General features: G+C 39.4%; 1 protein-coding gene across 2 annotated transcripts in view; it reads right to left on the bottom strand.

Annotated features, from left to right (window-relative positions):
* The window catches only part of TFCP2L1 (transcription factor CP2 like 1), a 64,559-nt gene extending 56,252 nt beyond the window's left edge, over positions 1–8,307 (bottom strand). The window contains exons 1-3 of one of the 2 annotated variants that reach the window (XM_007494041.3): positions 8,106–8,307; positions 6,167–6,196; positions 1,934–2,085 (exon numbers count right to left, since the gene is read on the bottom strand). In XM_007494041.3, the coding sequence (XP_007494103.1) occupies positions 1,934–2,085; positions 6,167–6,196; positions 8,106–8,167 (244 nt within the window). In that variant the 5' untranslated portion in view covers positions 8,168–8,307. The remainder of the gene's footprint in view (positions 1–1,933; positions 2,086–6,166; positions 6,197–8,105) is intronic. The other variant, XM_001362498.5, reaches the window with a different exon arrangement.
* Positions 8,308–17,013: the final 8,706 nt, after the last annotated feature.

Below are 17,013 nucleotides of genomic sequence, written 5' to 3'. Positions count from 1 at the left end.
TGTACACAGAGACTGATACAACACAGTGTAATGAACTTTTCTACTAGAAGCAATGCAGTGATCCAGGACTATTCTGAGGGACTTATGAGAAAGAATGTTATCCACATTCAGAGAAAGAACTATGGGAGTAGAAACACAGAAGAAAAATAACTGCTTGATCACATGGCTTGATGGGGATATGATTGGGGATGTAGACTGTAAATGATCACCCTAGTGCAAATATTAATAATATGGAAATAGGTCTTGATCAATGATACATGTAAAACCCCGTGGAATTGAATGTTAGCTACAGGAGTGGGATGGGAGGGCAAGAACAAGAATCATATAACCATGGAAAAATATCCTAAATTAATTAAATAAAAAATTTTAAGACGAAAGAAAGAGAGAGGGGAAGGAGAGGAAGGAGGGGAAGGAAGAAAGAAAATAGGAGAGCTCTTAAGGTAGATGGAACACCTTTTTAAACCCTGAGATAAATCCTTTCTGGGACATTTCAAAACTGATTCGGGTCATATCCTTAGACCTCTGATTTTTGGAATTTGCCATCCTGAGGAAAGAAATGGATTTTGGGGCTAAAGTTGGAATAAATTAAATTCTCCTTAAAGAATTAGTGAGTTCAGCAGAAAAGACAATATGAGAAGGACCAGGTTGGACTTCTACCCCTAGCTATTTCCCAAATGAAGGAGTCAAAGTTCTAAAAAGTCAGTGGGATAGGAGACCAAAGAGCTGTACAGATTCCCAATTTTGCCAAGTGAAATAACATATTTACATTTCCCCACCCACCCCCACTCATTAAATAAGCTGTCTTCACTTCTTTTTAACTCAGGAATATTACCTATAATCTAGCACATATCAATACAGAAAAAAAGGTCAAACCACATCCCTGAAATGTAAAAACTTCCTTACAATTAGAAGCTTTATTCAACAGTAAATCCCCTGTCGAGTGTTTTGGCATAGGTTGAATAGCCAAAGTGACTACTTGTTTGGCTAGCCCATCTCTACCATTCATTCTAACTTGGAAGTTATGGAAGTCTATTTCTTAAGGCTTTACCAAAATCTGATAGAGGATCATGGATTTTAGAGTGTGAAGGGATCTTGATGCCACTGAGTCCAACTGTCTCATTAAAAAAAAAAAATCTTATCTTCTGTCTTAGATTCAGTACAGTGTATTGGTTCCAAGTCAGAGAGGTAAGGGCTAAGCAATGGGGGTTATATGACTTGCCCAGGGTCACACAGCTAGGAAGTGTCTGAGGTCAGATTTGGACCCAGGCTCTATCTTCTGATTCTAGACTTGACTCTCAATCCACTGCGCCATCTAATTGCTCCTTCATTTTATAGATGAGGAAACTAAGGCAGAGAGAAATTAAGTGACTTACCCAGGATAAGATAAGAATTAAAGCCCAGGCTTTTGTGGCTCCAAATTGAATGCCCTAGTCTAGAAATGAACATTTATCCTGTCTCCTACTATTAATTATAAAAGCTTTTTTTTTTCCTACTCAGAAACAAAAAGCCTTTTGGGTCTAAACTAACTATTTTATGAGAGAAGCAATCATTACCCACATAACCTCCAAGAGTGAGGATATGTATGTGTACGTATGTGTTCTTATAGGAATATATAAACACATACATATATGTGTACATATACATGTGTATAATACATATATATGTTGATATATTGATTCAATTCAATTGATTCAAGCAGTATATTGATATACTGCTTGATCTACATCCAATAATGACAATGATGATTTCTCTTTTTTTCTTCAATTGCCTTTTCTCTCTGTACTAATGAACCCTACCCTGCCCTACTCCATCCCATTCATAAGAAATCTAGTGAGAAACATCCTGCTAAAATGGCAACAGTTCCTTCGGGGTCACTCAGGCCAAGTCAATCCAGGTCCACAGAGCAGTTTTTCCCTTTGGGGGGCAAACCTACCTTGGTTGAGGTAAGTCAGAGTTTCTTCATGAAGTTTCACAGCTGGTGATGTGGCTGCACAGAGCACATACTGAAATGGGGGCAGTTTGGCTTCATTCTCAGGGGACAGCTGAGGTTCCTCCTGCTTAAAGATTGGCAGTGCAAGGACATCACTGAAACATATAGTTAACACATGTGTCAGCAAGATATCTAAAAGAAGAGTATTTTTGAAGAAAAAAAAAAACCAAGCCTAGATAACTTAAGGCATTTTTGTAGCAGTAATATAAGCCAGTGTCCCTGGATACCAGTGCATGTAGATTCATCTCTCTCTATGTATCTTCCCAACCTCTCCTTCACTACCCTTCCAGCAAATAAAAAGTCTTAAACCTTTGGAGAAACTTCTACAACAGCAGAAATTTCAATTTGAAATGTAAATCTACTGCAAACTATATCACAAAATGACACACAGAGGTTTAAAAGTGCAGTAAAAACATTTGAAATACCCTTTTCTCACTATAGGACATCATTAATAATTGCCTTTTAAGATACTTGCTCTGTAATCTAAAGGATAAAAATTGGGACTTTTTTTGGACACACTAAAAAAATTCTTCTAAGATAATTAAATTATCCATGTGAGGTGTGGTTTTATGAGATTTCACAAGTCCTGGTAAAGCATACAATCTATTACAATTAATGTCTAATTATATAATTTATATTCAGCAAGAATTTGGGCTTTACTTTTTTTTTCCTTAACCAAATGGAAATCTCTTACCAAATAGGAAGACTCATCCTACTTAAAAGAAATTCTCTCCCTTCCATAGAATCTCAAAAGATAAAGATCAAAAGTCAAAATGATAAAAAGATAAAAATAGGATAGAGAATGACTCCCACTTAGCTGGACAGCATAATTAGTTGGATTTAGAACTGGCTGGATGGCCAACCTCAAAGAGTACCCATTAAAGGCTCAGTGCTGAGTTGAGTACAACAACTTGTTCTATAAAACATTTTTTATCAGTGACTTGGATACAGGTATATATAGCATGACATTCAATTTGCAAATGACAAACTCTAGAAAGAATAAGAGGATACACTGAATTCGAATCAGGCTTCAAAAAGATCTTGACAAGCTAGCATGTTGGGCCAAATTGGGTAAGAAATTACACAGGGAACCAATGTGAAATCTTACATATAAAAAAGTCAGGATTTCAGTGCAGTGTCAATTCAATGGAGTCAAAAATGGAAACATGCAGCCAAGAAAATTAGGTCAAAGAAGGTAATAGTCCTAATACATTCGATACCTATTAGATTCCACCTGCAAAATTGGCTTAGTTCAGAGTACCACATTTTCAGAAGAAAACTGATAAACTAGAGAGTGTCTTGAGTAGGGCAACCAGGATAAACATTGCTCTTGAAGCCATACTACAAAAAGGGTCATTCAAAGAAAGAAGAAAGCAGAGGTTTCTCAACTTGGGTAATTTATTTATTTATGGATAATAGTACCATAATAGTGCTTTTTATCCAAGTCAGTCAGTTGACAAATATCTTTTAGGTACCTACTATGTGCTGGGCACTGAACCAAGCAATGGGTATAGAAAAGTAAGTCAGTCCTCTGCTCCACTTGGAAGGGAAAAAAGCCTTTTATTGCCTTGTCCCATTAGGCAAAGCTAATAATAACAACCAAAAGTTGCAGGGGCAGCTAGGTAACACAGTGGATAGAGAAGCAGATACGGAGATGGAAGACCTGGGTTCAAATTTGGCCTCAGACACTTCCAAGCAGTGATAGCTTAGTGTCTGATGATAGAGAGGAATTTTGCTCAAGTTCAGGGTGAGTGAGATAGACTGAGTTCTCTTCTAATTCTGAGATTCTAGAATTAGTCTAAGTCTGAGGCATGGAAAAACTTTGATAATGTGATGGCCTGCAAGACAGGAGACTTAGTTAAGACTAATAAATTACAAAGAGTAAAGGAAGCAGGTGCCAAAAAAATGCCAGTCCCCTTATCTTGATAATTCCCACACACACCCCTCCTTCTCTTAATATGCTTCACAAAATGAATCAGATTAGCTTCCCTGGATCACTATAAAAACGGAATAAATACCAAAGTCACTGGGACAATCTGTTCCCTGTATAACACAATAAACTTGTGTCTTTATAATACATAAATACTGTACACTACCCGCCAGTATCTAACTGGTTCCCTGAGGGAAAATATGGTTTGGGGTATACCTCAAAAATCCTTTTTATACTTGCCCTTCTCTTTTCTACTGCCCAGTGTAGCCAAAACTTGACTCAACTTTCAGTTTTTGAAAGAGCAAGGCTGCCCCCTCTCCACTAAACCTCAGCACAAAAACAGATGAAAATAGCTATCTAGGAACATGGAAAAAGGACATGGACCTTTCTAACTTTAGGACATTTCATGTTTGCCCAGATCATGTTAAGTTAATATTCCATGTGCTTTAGTGGAAAGAAGGCAGGAAGAAGGGGAGAGAAGGGGGTGAGAGAGGAGAGAGAGGAGAGAGAGGAGAGAGAGGAGAGAGAGGAGAGAGAGGAGAGAGAGGAGAGAGAGGAGAGAGAGGAGAGGATGACCGAGCTGTCACTAATACAGAAGACACTCAAGGAATAGTAATTTGTTCAAGACAGTTATCCTTATTTGGACTCCAACTTACAAGCTAGACCTAAAACTTGGGGTTCATCAGATCTTATTAGGTTACAAGTTTGGGGTTTCTAGATTCCATGTTGACATTTGCAAAGAATTAAATATTACTGAATGTTAAATGAGGAAAGAGACTAAAGACCACTGGCTAAAGACAACCAGATTAACTCCAACATTATGGTACAGTGGCTAGACACAAAGTATTGCTCTCTTCTTGAATTCTTTCTAATCCTGAGTCTCTTGCCTCAGTCTACAGGAGAATTAACCAATCTCTTAAAGGGAGATTTATCAAACAAAAGGCTGTTGACCAATTGCTTGATTATCAAAAAGCACTATAATAAAGTTTGGTCTTTTGGTTGGCTCTCTTATTGAGCTTCCACTTAATTTTTCATTATAGCAAATCTAAAATGTGTTTCTAGGCTATCTCACAAGTAAATGAATTTCTAACCTCTAGGGAAAACATAAAAACTGCTGATTGGCATGCCTCACAAAAAGAAGGCACAACAATTATTCCTTAATGAATTACTAAAGTGTAAGTACCTTGGGGGTAGGAATAATTTTGGTCTATTTTCTCTTTCTTCCTACTGAATAGTATCCTCAATTTCCACTAAACTCGGTGTCTTAAGATTTTTATATTTTGAGGTTTTATGCTTTAAGATTAAGTTTTATGCTCCCAAATTTAATAAATTTTTTTCCAATTGAAATTTCTGGGATATGAAATTTAAGGAAGTTTCAATTTCCTATGTAGAAGTTCACATTTTTAAATGTTCTCAAATAATCAAAGCATATGTTCTAGAGAAAATTGAAAATTAATGTCATGGAGTATTAAAAATTTTTAGTTCTACAGATAAACAGAAATTAAGTTTCCTCTAGAATGTTTTTTTTTTTTAAAGAAAAATGTATAATGAATGGGCACATTCCCTTCAGCACAGGGTCTATATTTAAATTGCTCTGGGCTGTCACTGGTTCAATGTTTCCTTCACAGAAAATGGTTGCAGAATTAATATTCACCAGCATTTACCATCTTTCTAATAATTCTGTCCAATGAAAGATGAACTGACAAATTGAAGAGTTTAACCCTTTTATTGCTCTCTCCTTTATTTCTAAAAGAAAAGAAAAATATAGGAGATGGAATCAGAGTGAAGAGATTTGACAGTATCACTTTGGATCTGTGGGGTATTAAGGAGAAGCTGGGAGGTGGGGGGACAGCAAAAAATCATTTAGCTCCAATAATGGTACAATCACTGCCTGGCAAGGATTTCACAAATTCTGCTTTTCCCAAGCCATTGCTAACTGCCCCTTGGGTTAAATTGGGCACATTTAATAAACTGTGACTAGGGTGGAAATAAGACAGGCTAAAGCTGGTTCAAGCAAGTTCAGAAAGTGAAATTAAAGAGTCCATTAATACCCAGACTCAATAGGAAAGAAGAAAAAAATCCCACAGTACTGAGGGGAAAAGAGGTGTCCTACTTCCTAAGAGGGCAGTTTCTGAGGATTTATATGTGTGTGTATATATATATATATATATATATATATATATATATATATATATATATAGGTTTTGTTTTTTTTGAGAGAATTTTGCAAAACAGACAAGACTTACTTTTCCCTTTGAAGAGCACTAGTCAAATCCCTGCAGAAGAAGAAAGATTTCCATCAAGGGAATAGGCAAGAGCTCAGGCAAATACATACAAGATTATCTGCAGGGGCTATCTGCTACTCTGGCAAGCCTAAGAGATGCTTCTTGAGGCCCAGCCCTGAGGTCAAGCCTTCCACCCTCCACCCTTGCCCCACCCCCATCTGGAATTTGTCTTCTCCAGTGTGAAAATTCTAGAGGAAGAAAATCAAGAACCCCAAAGCCAGATACCCTTCTCAAATCAGAAGGCCCAACGTGGAGGTCCAAGAGTAGGCACACCTTCTTCTCATTAAGTGAACTATTTTCAAGAAAAACAAAATATGCCACCCTCCCCCCATAAACCTTATTCTTTCCCACCCACCCCCTCCCCCAGGGTTGATTAATGTCAAGGTGAAAAATTAGCTTAAAAAGCCAATTCTCTTCCTTCTCCAACATATCAGTCAACTAGTTAATAAATATTAACTTATGTCAACCTAATCAACTAAATTGTTAATCGATTAAGTAGATAATAAGTATATCAGCTTAACAAATATTAAGTGCCTACTATTTGCCAAGCGCTGTTAAGAGAAACAGCCACAACAAGAAAGAGATGGAGAAATCTCAGATGTAGAGATTGTAGGTAGATACTTGACAGGATATCTACAACTAATCCAAATTCTTCACTTTCTAGATGGACAAATTGAAACCTAAGGCAACTTGCCCAAGGTCACCGAACATAGTAAGCATCACAGGAGATTTAGGAATGACGCTTCTGCGGGCAAATGCCCTGGGCTGTCACTAATGCTCACCCCAAAACCGGGACCCTCCCTCTATTTCTCCCGTCTCTCCCCTAATCTCCATAGGTACATCTTCTGTTTCCGTCATCCCCTTTCTATTCCTGCGCGAGGTGTTTCTGTCTGTCAGTCTGTCTGCCTGCGGGGTCTCAGGCAAATTTCTTTCTTCCAAAATAGAGAAGGGTGAGCCCTGGGTTGGGGGAGCGCTGCCCATTTGCCGCCCACGCGTGTTCATCCGGACACCCATGCCCTCTCTTGCACAGCCAGAGATCGCTCACTGTCAGGCAGAGCACCGGAGCGTCAGTCGGCCTAACAGCCAAGGGTCCTAGTTGGGAGGGAAAGCACCGGCCTAAGGAAGTGCTAGACACGGGTGGAGAGCCAGCTCACGAATTTAGCCCCCTCTTCCCTTCTGTCAGGAGGAATGAGGGGGAAGAGAAAGGGACAACTACTTTTTTCTTTTTTAAGTGTATTTTATGAGGGGCAGCTGGGTGGCTCAGTGAATTGAGAGCCAGAACTAGAGACGGGAGGTCCTAGGTTCAAACATGGCCTCTGATACATCTTAGCTGTGTGACCCTGGGCAACTCATTGCCTAGCCATTTCGGTTCTTCTGCCTCGTAACCAATACTAACTGTTGATTCTAAGACGGAAGGTAAGGATTTTTTAAATTTTATTTTATGTTTTCTGATGTGATTTTCTGTGATAACGTCTTTTATGAATTAAATCTTCTCATGACAAGTTTTTTAAAAAGCTGTAATAAAGGACTGAGGCCATCCAGTCTTCCTTTCCTTATTGGAAAGACCAAAGTGAGGCCCAGGTGACTTAACCTTGATTACACAAGGTAAGCAGTCTGTGTCCTAGGTAGGTATGAGCTTCCTGCTAATGCTGACAACTAGCTGCAGCTTCTCTAGTCTCTCTTCCCAGAGGGACTGCGCGGGGCCAGGGGACTCTCCTTCCACGGTAATCCTGCCCCGACAGCGGGGAGAGGAGAGGGGGAAGTCCTCGAGGGCGGGCGCAAAGTCCTAAACTGCAGGGCTACCCAGAGGCGTCAGCGGAGGGAGTGGCGCCGTGGACGCCGGAGCACACAGCGCTCGGGCAGCGGGGCTGTGCCCAGGGGACCACGGATTGGGGCTTACCGCAGGTAACTGCCGGAGTTGTGCTGGTTGTAGTGCTCCGGCTGAGTGTGCCAAAACAGCATGGTTGCTTTCCGTCTCGGAACTCGGGGAGAGCGCAGGTGATATGGGGAAGAGAAGTGTGGCAGAACGGTGGCCAGAGAGCCCCGGGAACAAAGCCGCTCCCACGAGGCAGCGGAGCACACGGGCTGCAGCACGCGCTTTTATTTACCGGTGCCTCTGGCCGAGGGTGGGGTTAGGGCGGGCACTGAGGTCACTGCGGCCGCCCTCCCCAGGAGAGGGGTGGGAAGGTAGGAGGAGAAAGGGGTGGTTCCCGGGGTCCGCAACCTGGACTGACCCAGCCTGGCACACCCTGCCTCTGGGAAAGTAAGGTGCCCTGGAGACTAGGGCAAGGAGGAAAGATTTGTTGCGGCCAGGCAGATCCCGAAGTCCTTTCCAAAGGAAGGGAAGGGACCAGGGTAGAGTCCCTTGCTTCCCAGGGCTTTGGAATGTGGCGAGTTAGGAGTTGGGTGGGGTGACAAGTGTCTGTGTTGGCTAGGCAGTGGAACAAGTTGGCGGTCTTCCCCCTGGGAGTGATCAAGCATTTGGGAGAGAGGAATGATGAGACCTTGTCACCCCAATCCCTAAACGTTTCTCTAAAAGTCTAGTAGAGGCTTATAATGGGTTGAAGGCATTGTGACGGGTGCTGAGGATGCAAAGATGAAAAGTGATATATAGTATCTGCGCTCAGGGAATTTACATTCTACCAGTATATACAAAAAGTATACAAATTAAGCTGTGGGGTTATGGGAGCAAAGAACAAATAAAGACAATATGCCCTAAAAATGTTGAGGAACCATGAGCTAAGTGATATGGAGGGATGCAAGGAAAAACTTTCAGAAATGCTCTTTTCGATTCGAGGAAAGTTTACTGTGAAGGTTAGCAACGTGGATAGAGTGCCTGCTGTACCCACCCTAAAGGAAGAGCTGATTTCACTGTCCTCAAACACTTTTACTAGCTGTGTGACCCTGGCCAAGTCACTTCACCCTATTCATCTCGGTTTCTTCATCTATAAAATGAGCTGCAGAAGGAAATGGCAAACCACTCCTGGTTCTTTGCCAAGAAAACTCCAAATGGGTTAACAAATGGCCAGGCAGGACCAAACAACAGCAGATTACTATTATTACTACTAATAATGATAGTCACAATTTATATAGCATAGTGGAAGGAAGAAAGCACTTAATAAGTTTTGCAGAGGAAGGAAGGAAACATCTGTTAAGTTTTTTTGAAGAAGGGAGGAAGGAAACAAGCATCTATTAAGCTGCTAAGCACCATGATCTTCAGATACCTCATTTGAGCCTTACAAGGCAATCAATCATTGGTTAAATAATCTACACATGATCACAAGCTAGCAAGTGTCTGAGATTAGATTTGAACTCAGGTCTTCCTAACTTTAAGCCCAGCATTCTAGCCACTTCACCACTTAGCTGCCTCTAGACTGTTGCTCCATTTCAGAAGATCTACAGGCAGTGATTTGGGAAAAGTCTGGAAAGGTTGGTTGAAACCATATTGTGAAGGGTCTTAAAAACCAAACTAAAGAATCTGTCTTTAATCCCAAAGGCAATGATGTGCCATTGAAGGCTTTGGGGATGGGGAGTGAACAAGGTCAGACTTGAGCATTAGGAAGATCATTTTTTGGCAGCTGTGTGAAAAGACCCTTGGGGGAAAAAATTGGATGCAGGAAATTAGGAGCTTATTGCAAGCATACATGCAAGAGGTAATAAGGACCTGCACTAGGGTGGTTGCAATATGAATGAAGAGAGAGAACAGTGTCAGAAATGTGTAGACAGAGTAGCCAGAACTAATTGGATGGAGGGAGAGAGAATGAAGAGCGTAATTCCAAGGTTTCAATCTAGGTGCCTGGAAGGCTTAATGGTACGGTTAACAGAAACAAGAAAATTGAAAAGGAGAGTAGAGTTTTGTTGTGATTTTTTAGTTTGGGCTTTTGGGGGGGCAGTAGTTATTTCTGTTTGGGACATATTAAATATTTTGGGTATCAATAGAAAATCTTGGTAGAAATGCCTAGCAGGTACCTGGTAACAAGGACAGGAAAATAGTGAAGAGATATAGGCTTTTTATATATATTTGGGAGTCACCTAAATAGAGGAGACAGATGAATCCATAGAAAATAAGAGTGTAAAGGGAGAGAAGAGTCCAAAGAAAGGGACAGAAGAGAAAGATTTTAAAATACAGCTTTGGAAGGAAATAAACATTCATATGTAACTCCTACTGTAGTCCAGGTACTGTGCTAATTGCTTTTTTGTTATTGTTAAGTATATCATTTGATTCTCACAACAATGCTAAGAGGTAGATGCTATTATTATCCCCATTTTATAGTTGAGGAAACTGAGGCAGGGATCACATGACTTGCCCAAAGTCAAAAAGCTAGTAAATATCTGAGAGTGAGAGAATTAGGATGAACCAGCCATGGAAATCCAAGAAAGAGTATTCCAGCAGGTGGGAGGAGCACTTGCAGAGCAGTGACCAAAAAAAATTAAGGAGAGACTATCTAAGAGGATGGAGTATTTTCAACAAGCCCTAAATAGTCAAGGAGGATGACAATTGAGAAAAATCCAGATGGTTTATTAATTAGGAGTCACTGATGACCTTGAGGAAAACAGTTTCATTCAAGAGCTCTAGGCAAAAACTTCATTGTAAAGGGGGATAAGAATAAATTGCTATCTGCAAAGATCTGATCATGAATCAGGTTCACTCAAAGACCTTTCACTTTTTACTTTTCAATAAGCTAGTATCAGTCTAGTCCCTTAACACTCCCCCCCCCCCAATTTAAGACCTCAGTCTGAGCCATGCCCTTGCCAAGTTAATCGTCCTTTTTGTTCCCACTATGTTCTCAGGGCTGTGTATTGCACAAAAGTATAAGTAGTTAGTCCTTCTTCTTGGGATGAGAGCCATAGCTAGCAATGTTTGTATCTAAGGCAACTGGCACAAAGAGTTCTTGGGACAAAGAATGAAATATGTCCTCAAATTAGTTTAGTACAAATTTTTTTGCTTGAGGTGAAGGGGGGTGGTGGTGATCAGTTCTTGGGAGTGGAGATGTTAGAACTTTCTCCAGGATGCTGCTGGGAAGGCCCCTGGGTGGAGAGGAGGGGAAGGAAGGAAGATCACTTCCCCTACCTTCCCATTTTCAAGTCCAAATTGAATTTAAGAACCTGCAGAGAGCTGTGGTTGTCAATTTCTTCATTTTGAAGTGGACCAGTGGCATCATAGGTGATGCCTTGGCTTCAGTATGAATTGGACTTAAATGAGGCAGAGGTGCACGAAGTCATCAACTTTACTGTGTTCTATCATCAACCTTACTGTGTCATCTAAGTCCAGTGCAAGATAAAAGTCAGGGGCTGTGATAAGCATTGAAAAAGACAAAGACAGTCCCTGCCTTCAAAGATCTCGAAATCTAGTGGATCTTAACTAAATATTGTTGCTAACTAAACACTCCTATTTGTTGCTTCTCTCAACCCCCCCCCCCCTGAATTTCAATACCCTGTGGCCAAGCTCTCTGTCAGGAATATCTTACTATTGTTGAGGAGTTGAATTCAACATGGAACTCCAGAATGCCAATGGAGATCATTTAGTTAAAACCCCTCAATTAATAGATGAACATTTTAAGGCCCATGTAGGTTAGAATAAGGGTTGGAAGACTAGAAACAGAGCTGAGAAGGGACTGTAGCAATCCCTCAATTCATCATTTTACATATGAAAATATTAAAGATGGGAGAGGGGAAGTCACAACAATAACAACAGGCATTTCTATAGTGTTTAAGATTTACAAAACACTTTACAGATGTTATCTTATTGTGCATTCTGACAATTCTGGGAGGTAAGTGCTATTAATACTCTTATTTTAAAGATGAGGAAACTGAGTTAGGCATGGTTTGTTACTGCCTAGTGTCAGTTAGTAAGTGTCTGAGGCAGGATTTGAACATGGATCTTCTTGACTTTAGTTCTGCACCCTAACCACTGAGTCACCTAGCTATGAGAAGCAATTTATTGGTGAGTTATGGGGATGTCTACCCAGGCATGTGAAGACTTCCCCAGGTGCAATGGGCAGATAAGAACAATTTGTTCCAACAGTTATGAAGGTGACTGAAACAGAGCTGTGGAGTGCTTAGAGCTTGGTTAGACTTGAAGAAGCCAAAGTTATTCCCACATTCCAGGATGTTGTGTTGACTTCTCTCTGACTACCGAACTTCCATGATTCTGGAAGAGAGAGGGAGACTAAGAGCTTTGTCCATTTCTGCCTCACTTAAATTCATTTCATGCTGGAGTCAATATATTACCCCTTGTTGTCGTTGGTCCCCTTCAAAAATGAAGAACAAACAACAGCTATTATAGCACACTGCACAGTAAGATGATAAGCTTGTGGAAGTCAGGGACTCTGTCATGTACAGCCCTTGGCTTGTAGTCTTCATTTTATTTGTCACATTTCTGGGCATAGACTAGAGGCTTAATAAATACTTCTTTTCTTCAAATGAGTAGCATAAATGTACAACACAGCATGTAATATGTGTAACTGTATCTAAAGGGATTTTGTGTAACCAGCAATCCATCTTCATTCATACCTGAGGGAAAGAATAAGAAAGGTTAAAGTGTTTTTTAAAATAAATTTATTTAATTAGTTTATTAAGAATATTTTTCCATGGTTACATGATTCATGTTCTTTCCCTCCCCTCTGCCCTCCCAGAGCTGATGAGCAATTCCACTGGGTTTTGCCTGTGCCGTTGTTCAAAATCTATTTCCTTATTATTAACATTTGCATTAGAGTGATTGTTTAGCATCTGTATCCCAAGTCATATCCCCCTTGAACCATGTGACCAATCCTATATTTTTCTTTGGCCTTTCTGCTCCCACAGTTCTTTCTTTGGATGTGGATAGTGTTCTTTCTCATCAGTCCCTCAGAATTGTCCCTGGATCATTGCATTGCAGCTAGTAGAGAAGTGTTTTTGAGGTTACGGTCAGGGACAGAGCAGGAATCAAAACCCAGAGCTCTCAGATCATGGAATATGCTTGGTATTCCTTGAAAAATCATATATGTTTGGACCTATTCCATAATGAAACTTCTAATAAATGGACTTGAACCCTTCCTCCTCAGGACAGTATCCTACCACACTCATTGTTATAAATGATAAGTATGTACTCACCTCTTGTGAGCACTAGCTTTTACCTATCCATACACTTACCAATATAATCTCTGACCCCCTCATATCACAAATCACAAATTTTGAAAGTTGGGCGGGATCTTAGTGGTCACTGAGTCCCAAACATTCACGAAAAGAAGTATCACTATAAAATATCTAACAAGTGGTTATCCAGCCTCTATCTAAAGACCTCTGAGGACAGGCAATCCACTACTCTAGGCAAAACATTCCACCTTGGGGGTGTTTCAATGTGGAGTCTTATTTAAGTGAATGAAACAGAGTCAGTGCCTGACATTTGGGGGTTGGGCAGGACTGGGTGTTGTTTTTCTTGACAATGAAGCTAAATTTCTCTTCACAGCTTTTGTCCATTGCTGCTGATTCTTCCTCTGGAATCACAGAACAAGTCTAAACCTTCCTTTACCTGGCATCCTTTCAACTACTTGAAGTCAGCCATAATGTTCCCCTGATAAGAATGAGGCCAAAAATGCTGTTTCCTTCAACTGAGGCTCATATAAAATAGACTTAACACCTGTTCCCTTCATGGTTGGCCTCCTCTAGACATTCTCTAATGTATCACACACTTATAGTTATTGTGGTGGATTTTAAAAATATATTTTAAATTTTATTTTGTTACATGAAAAAAAATGTTAATATTCTTAAAAGATTTTGTTGAGTGCCAAATTCTGTCCTTTCCTCTCTTCTCTCATGCCTCTTTGAGAAGACAAACAATTTGATATAGATTATCCATGTGCAATCAAAAAAAGTTTCCATTTTAACTATATTGCAAAAAACCAAAAATGTACAAAAATAGGAAAAATAAGGAAGGGGAAAAAGTATATTTCAATCTGCTTTCAGACTCCATTAATTCTTTCTCTGAAGGTGGATAACATTTTCTATCATAAGTTTTTCTGAATTGTCTTGGATCGTTGTATTGGTGAGAATACCTTTCATTCACAATTAATTACTGTAAAATATTGCTATTACTATGTACATTTTTCTCCTGGTTCTATTCACTTCATTTTGCATCAGTTCATGTAAGTCTTCCCAGGTTTTTCTAAAGCCATCCTGCTTGTTATTTCTTATAGCTTAATAGTTTTGATAGGCATTTCTTCAACTTCCAATTCTTTGCTATGTGGTGGCTTAAAAAAATACATATTTCAAGTCTTTGAATTGTCTTGTCCCCCTTACTAGGTTGTAAATTTCAGGAAGAAAGATTCCTATCTATTCTTTAATCTATAGATTTGCCTAAAAGTCTAGCACACCTTAATATACCTAGTAGATATATTCTGGAGACAAACTACTCATCTATCTTCTGAAGACAAGACTAGCTAAATATTTTTTTTCAGTTTTTTAAGTCTTATTTTTCTTCATGTCTTTTGTTTTTACATCATCTTCATTTCTCAATATATCCTGTTCTCCTCCCTGTTCATCAAATTGCCTTTTGAAACAAATATTTGAAAAAGAGCAATTAAGCAAAACCACCCAACACCTTAACCATGCCTGAGAATATATGCAATATTCCACACCCAGAATCTGCCCCCAATGCATACACAAATGCATATATACACACATTCACTTCTGCAAAGAAAGGTGCATTTTCTCAACTCATCTTCAGCCTACCTCCATCATCAGGGTTGGCCACTCAGATAAATTTTTTTAGCTAAACCAACTCATGAATATTTTTTATTAAGACCTGGCAGATTTATCTGTGTCAGCAAGAGTACCAGTGAAATTCTGGATTTCTCAAAAATTGAAAGTAGTGCACACCACATGAAGACCCCAGAATGGTATAAAACAGTGATTTTCAAATTGTGGTCTGTAGGTGCCCTGACATCCCTAAGACCCTCTCAGGGCATACAAGAACTCAAAGCTATTTTCATAATAATACTAAGATACTATTTGCCTATTAAAATATTTTTCCCTTTACCCAACTGTATACCAATGTCAAGCCATATTTTCTTCACATACTTCAACCAAAACAACATATTGAAATTGACCAAATACAGAAGCAGATTTGAGAATCTCGTGTTGTTGTTCAAGAAATTGAATTTTTAGTCCCAGTTCTATCTCCAAATGACTGTAATCTTGACCAAATCACCTAATCTCTTTGAGTCTCAGTTCCCTCAGTATGCAAGAGGTGATCTCTAAATCTCCTCTTAGATTTAATCTTCTACAATTCCATGAAACTAACTCTGGAAAGCAGACAGATATAAGGTCTATAAACTATTAATGAAGGTTTGGCAGTGCCTTCTAGAGATGTAGTATTCCTCTTCTCTAATTCCAGCAGAAATCTTCTGATCTAGGATACCTAGAGGAGATATTCATAAGTGTTTAACACCTTGAGAGATATTTCCTAAGCTGATGTTGAAGAGAAGAGAATCATAATAAACTGTCCCCTGGGGAAATCTCTGTCTTGGAATGAAGAAAATCCACAACTACCAAAGGGTACTTATACATATATATATATATATGTATATATATATATATATAATATAAAGAATACATATATAAATATACTTATGACATTTATTATAAGTGCTAAGACTAAAGCAAATAATCAATATATCTGTTAAATTTCTATGTAGCCCATCCTCTACTCAGACACTTTGATAACCCCAAAGAGGATCATTATTTCATTTCAGTTTGATGAGTTCCCCTTACAGATAATATATGCAATTTTCCACTTTGAAATTTTTCCTTTTGGTGCCCAGAGAATGATTTTTATTGTGATTAAATAGAAATAGATTATAATTCAACATTGTAATCTAGGTTTGGGGAGTCAACTTTAGGGCAGTCTAAAATCACAATTCCTATGATGTCACAAGAGACTGTTAACATTTAACAACACTTTTAAAAGGCAAGGGAGGAGGAGGGGGCAGCTGGGTGGCTCAGTGGATTGAGAGCCAGGCCTAGAGATGGGAGGTCCTAGGTTCAAATCTGGCCTCAGACACTTCCCAGCTGTGTGACCCTGGGCAAGTTACTTACCTCCCATTGCTTAGCCCTTACCACTCTTCTGCCTTGGAGCCAATATACAGTAGTTACTCCAAGACGGAAGGTAAGGGTTTAAAAAAAAAAGTCAAGGAAGGGTTATTATCAACCCAAACGTCTTTTGAAAAAGATTTTTTCCTCAGTCTCATTATTGTGCTTTAGAATCCTATAACCATTGGTCTCAATTTTAATGTTAGATTTTTTTTAATTAAACATTTCCTAAATTTTTAATTAAAAATTATTAAAAAAAAAAAAGCTAAGACCGTCTGCCTTAGAATCAGTACTAAATATTGAGTACTAAGTATCCATTCCAAGGTAGAAGAATGCTAAGGACTGGGCAATGGGGGTTAAATGACTTGACCAGGATCACACAGTTAGAAATTATCTAAAGATAAATTTGAACCCAGGACCTGTTGTCTCTAGGCCCAGCTCTCTATCCACTGAACCATTGATCTGTCCTTCAGTGTTAGATCTTAAGAACACTTTTCATAAAGGATCCCATTGCTTTCCCAAGGCAAATCACAAAATCAGCAGGTCTTCAGTGGAAAGGGGCCCTCTCCTATGGGGCTCCCTGATGAGTATAGGAGATGCTTGGGCAATATTTACAATAATATTTGAGGCAGTTGCTACAGTACAGTCAAAGTTCACTAGCTTAGTGTAATGGGTGGAGTCCAGTGTGGAGAGGAGAGGAAAAGAATGAAGAAGATCAAGGAGGCTACTTAGATTACTTT

Source organism: Monodelphis domestica, chromosome 4, assembly GCF_027887165.1.
Source record: "Monodelphis domestica isolate mMonDom1 chromosome 4, mMonDom1.pri, whole genome shotgun sequence".
Lineage (NCBI taxonomy): Eukaryota > Metazoa > Chordata > Mammalia > Didelphimorphia > Didelphidae > Monodelphis > Monodelphis domestica.
The sequence above is the reverse complement of the archived record's forward strand: the minus strand, read 5'-3'. Positions and strand labels throughout refer to the sequence as shown.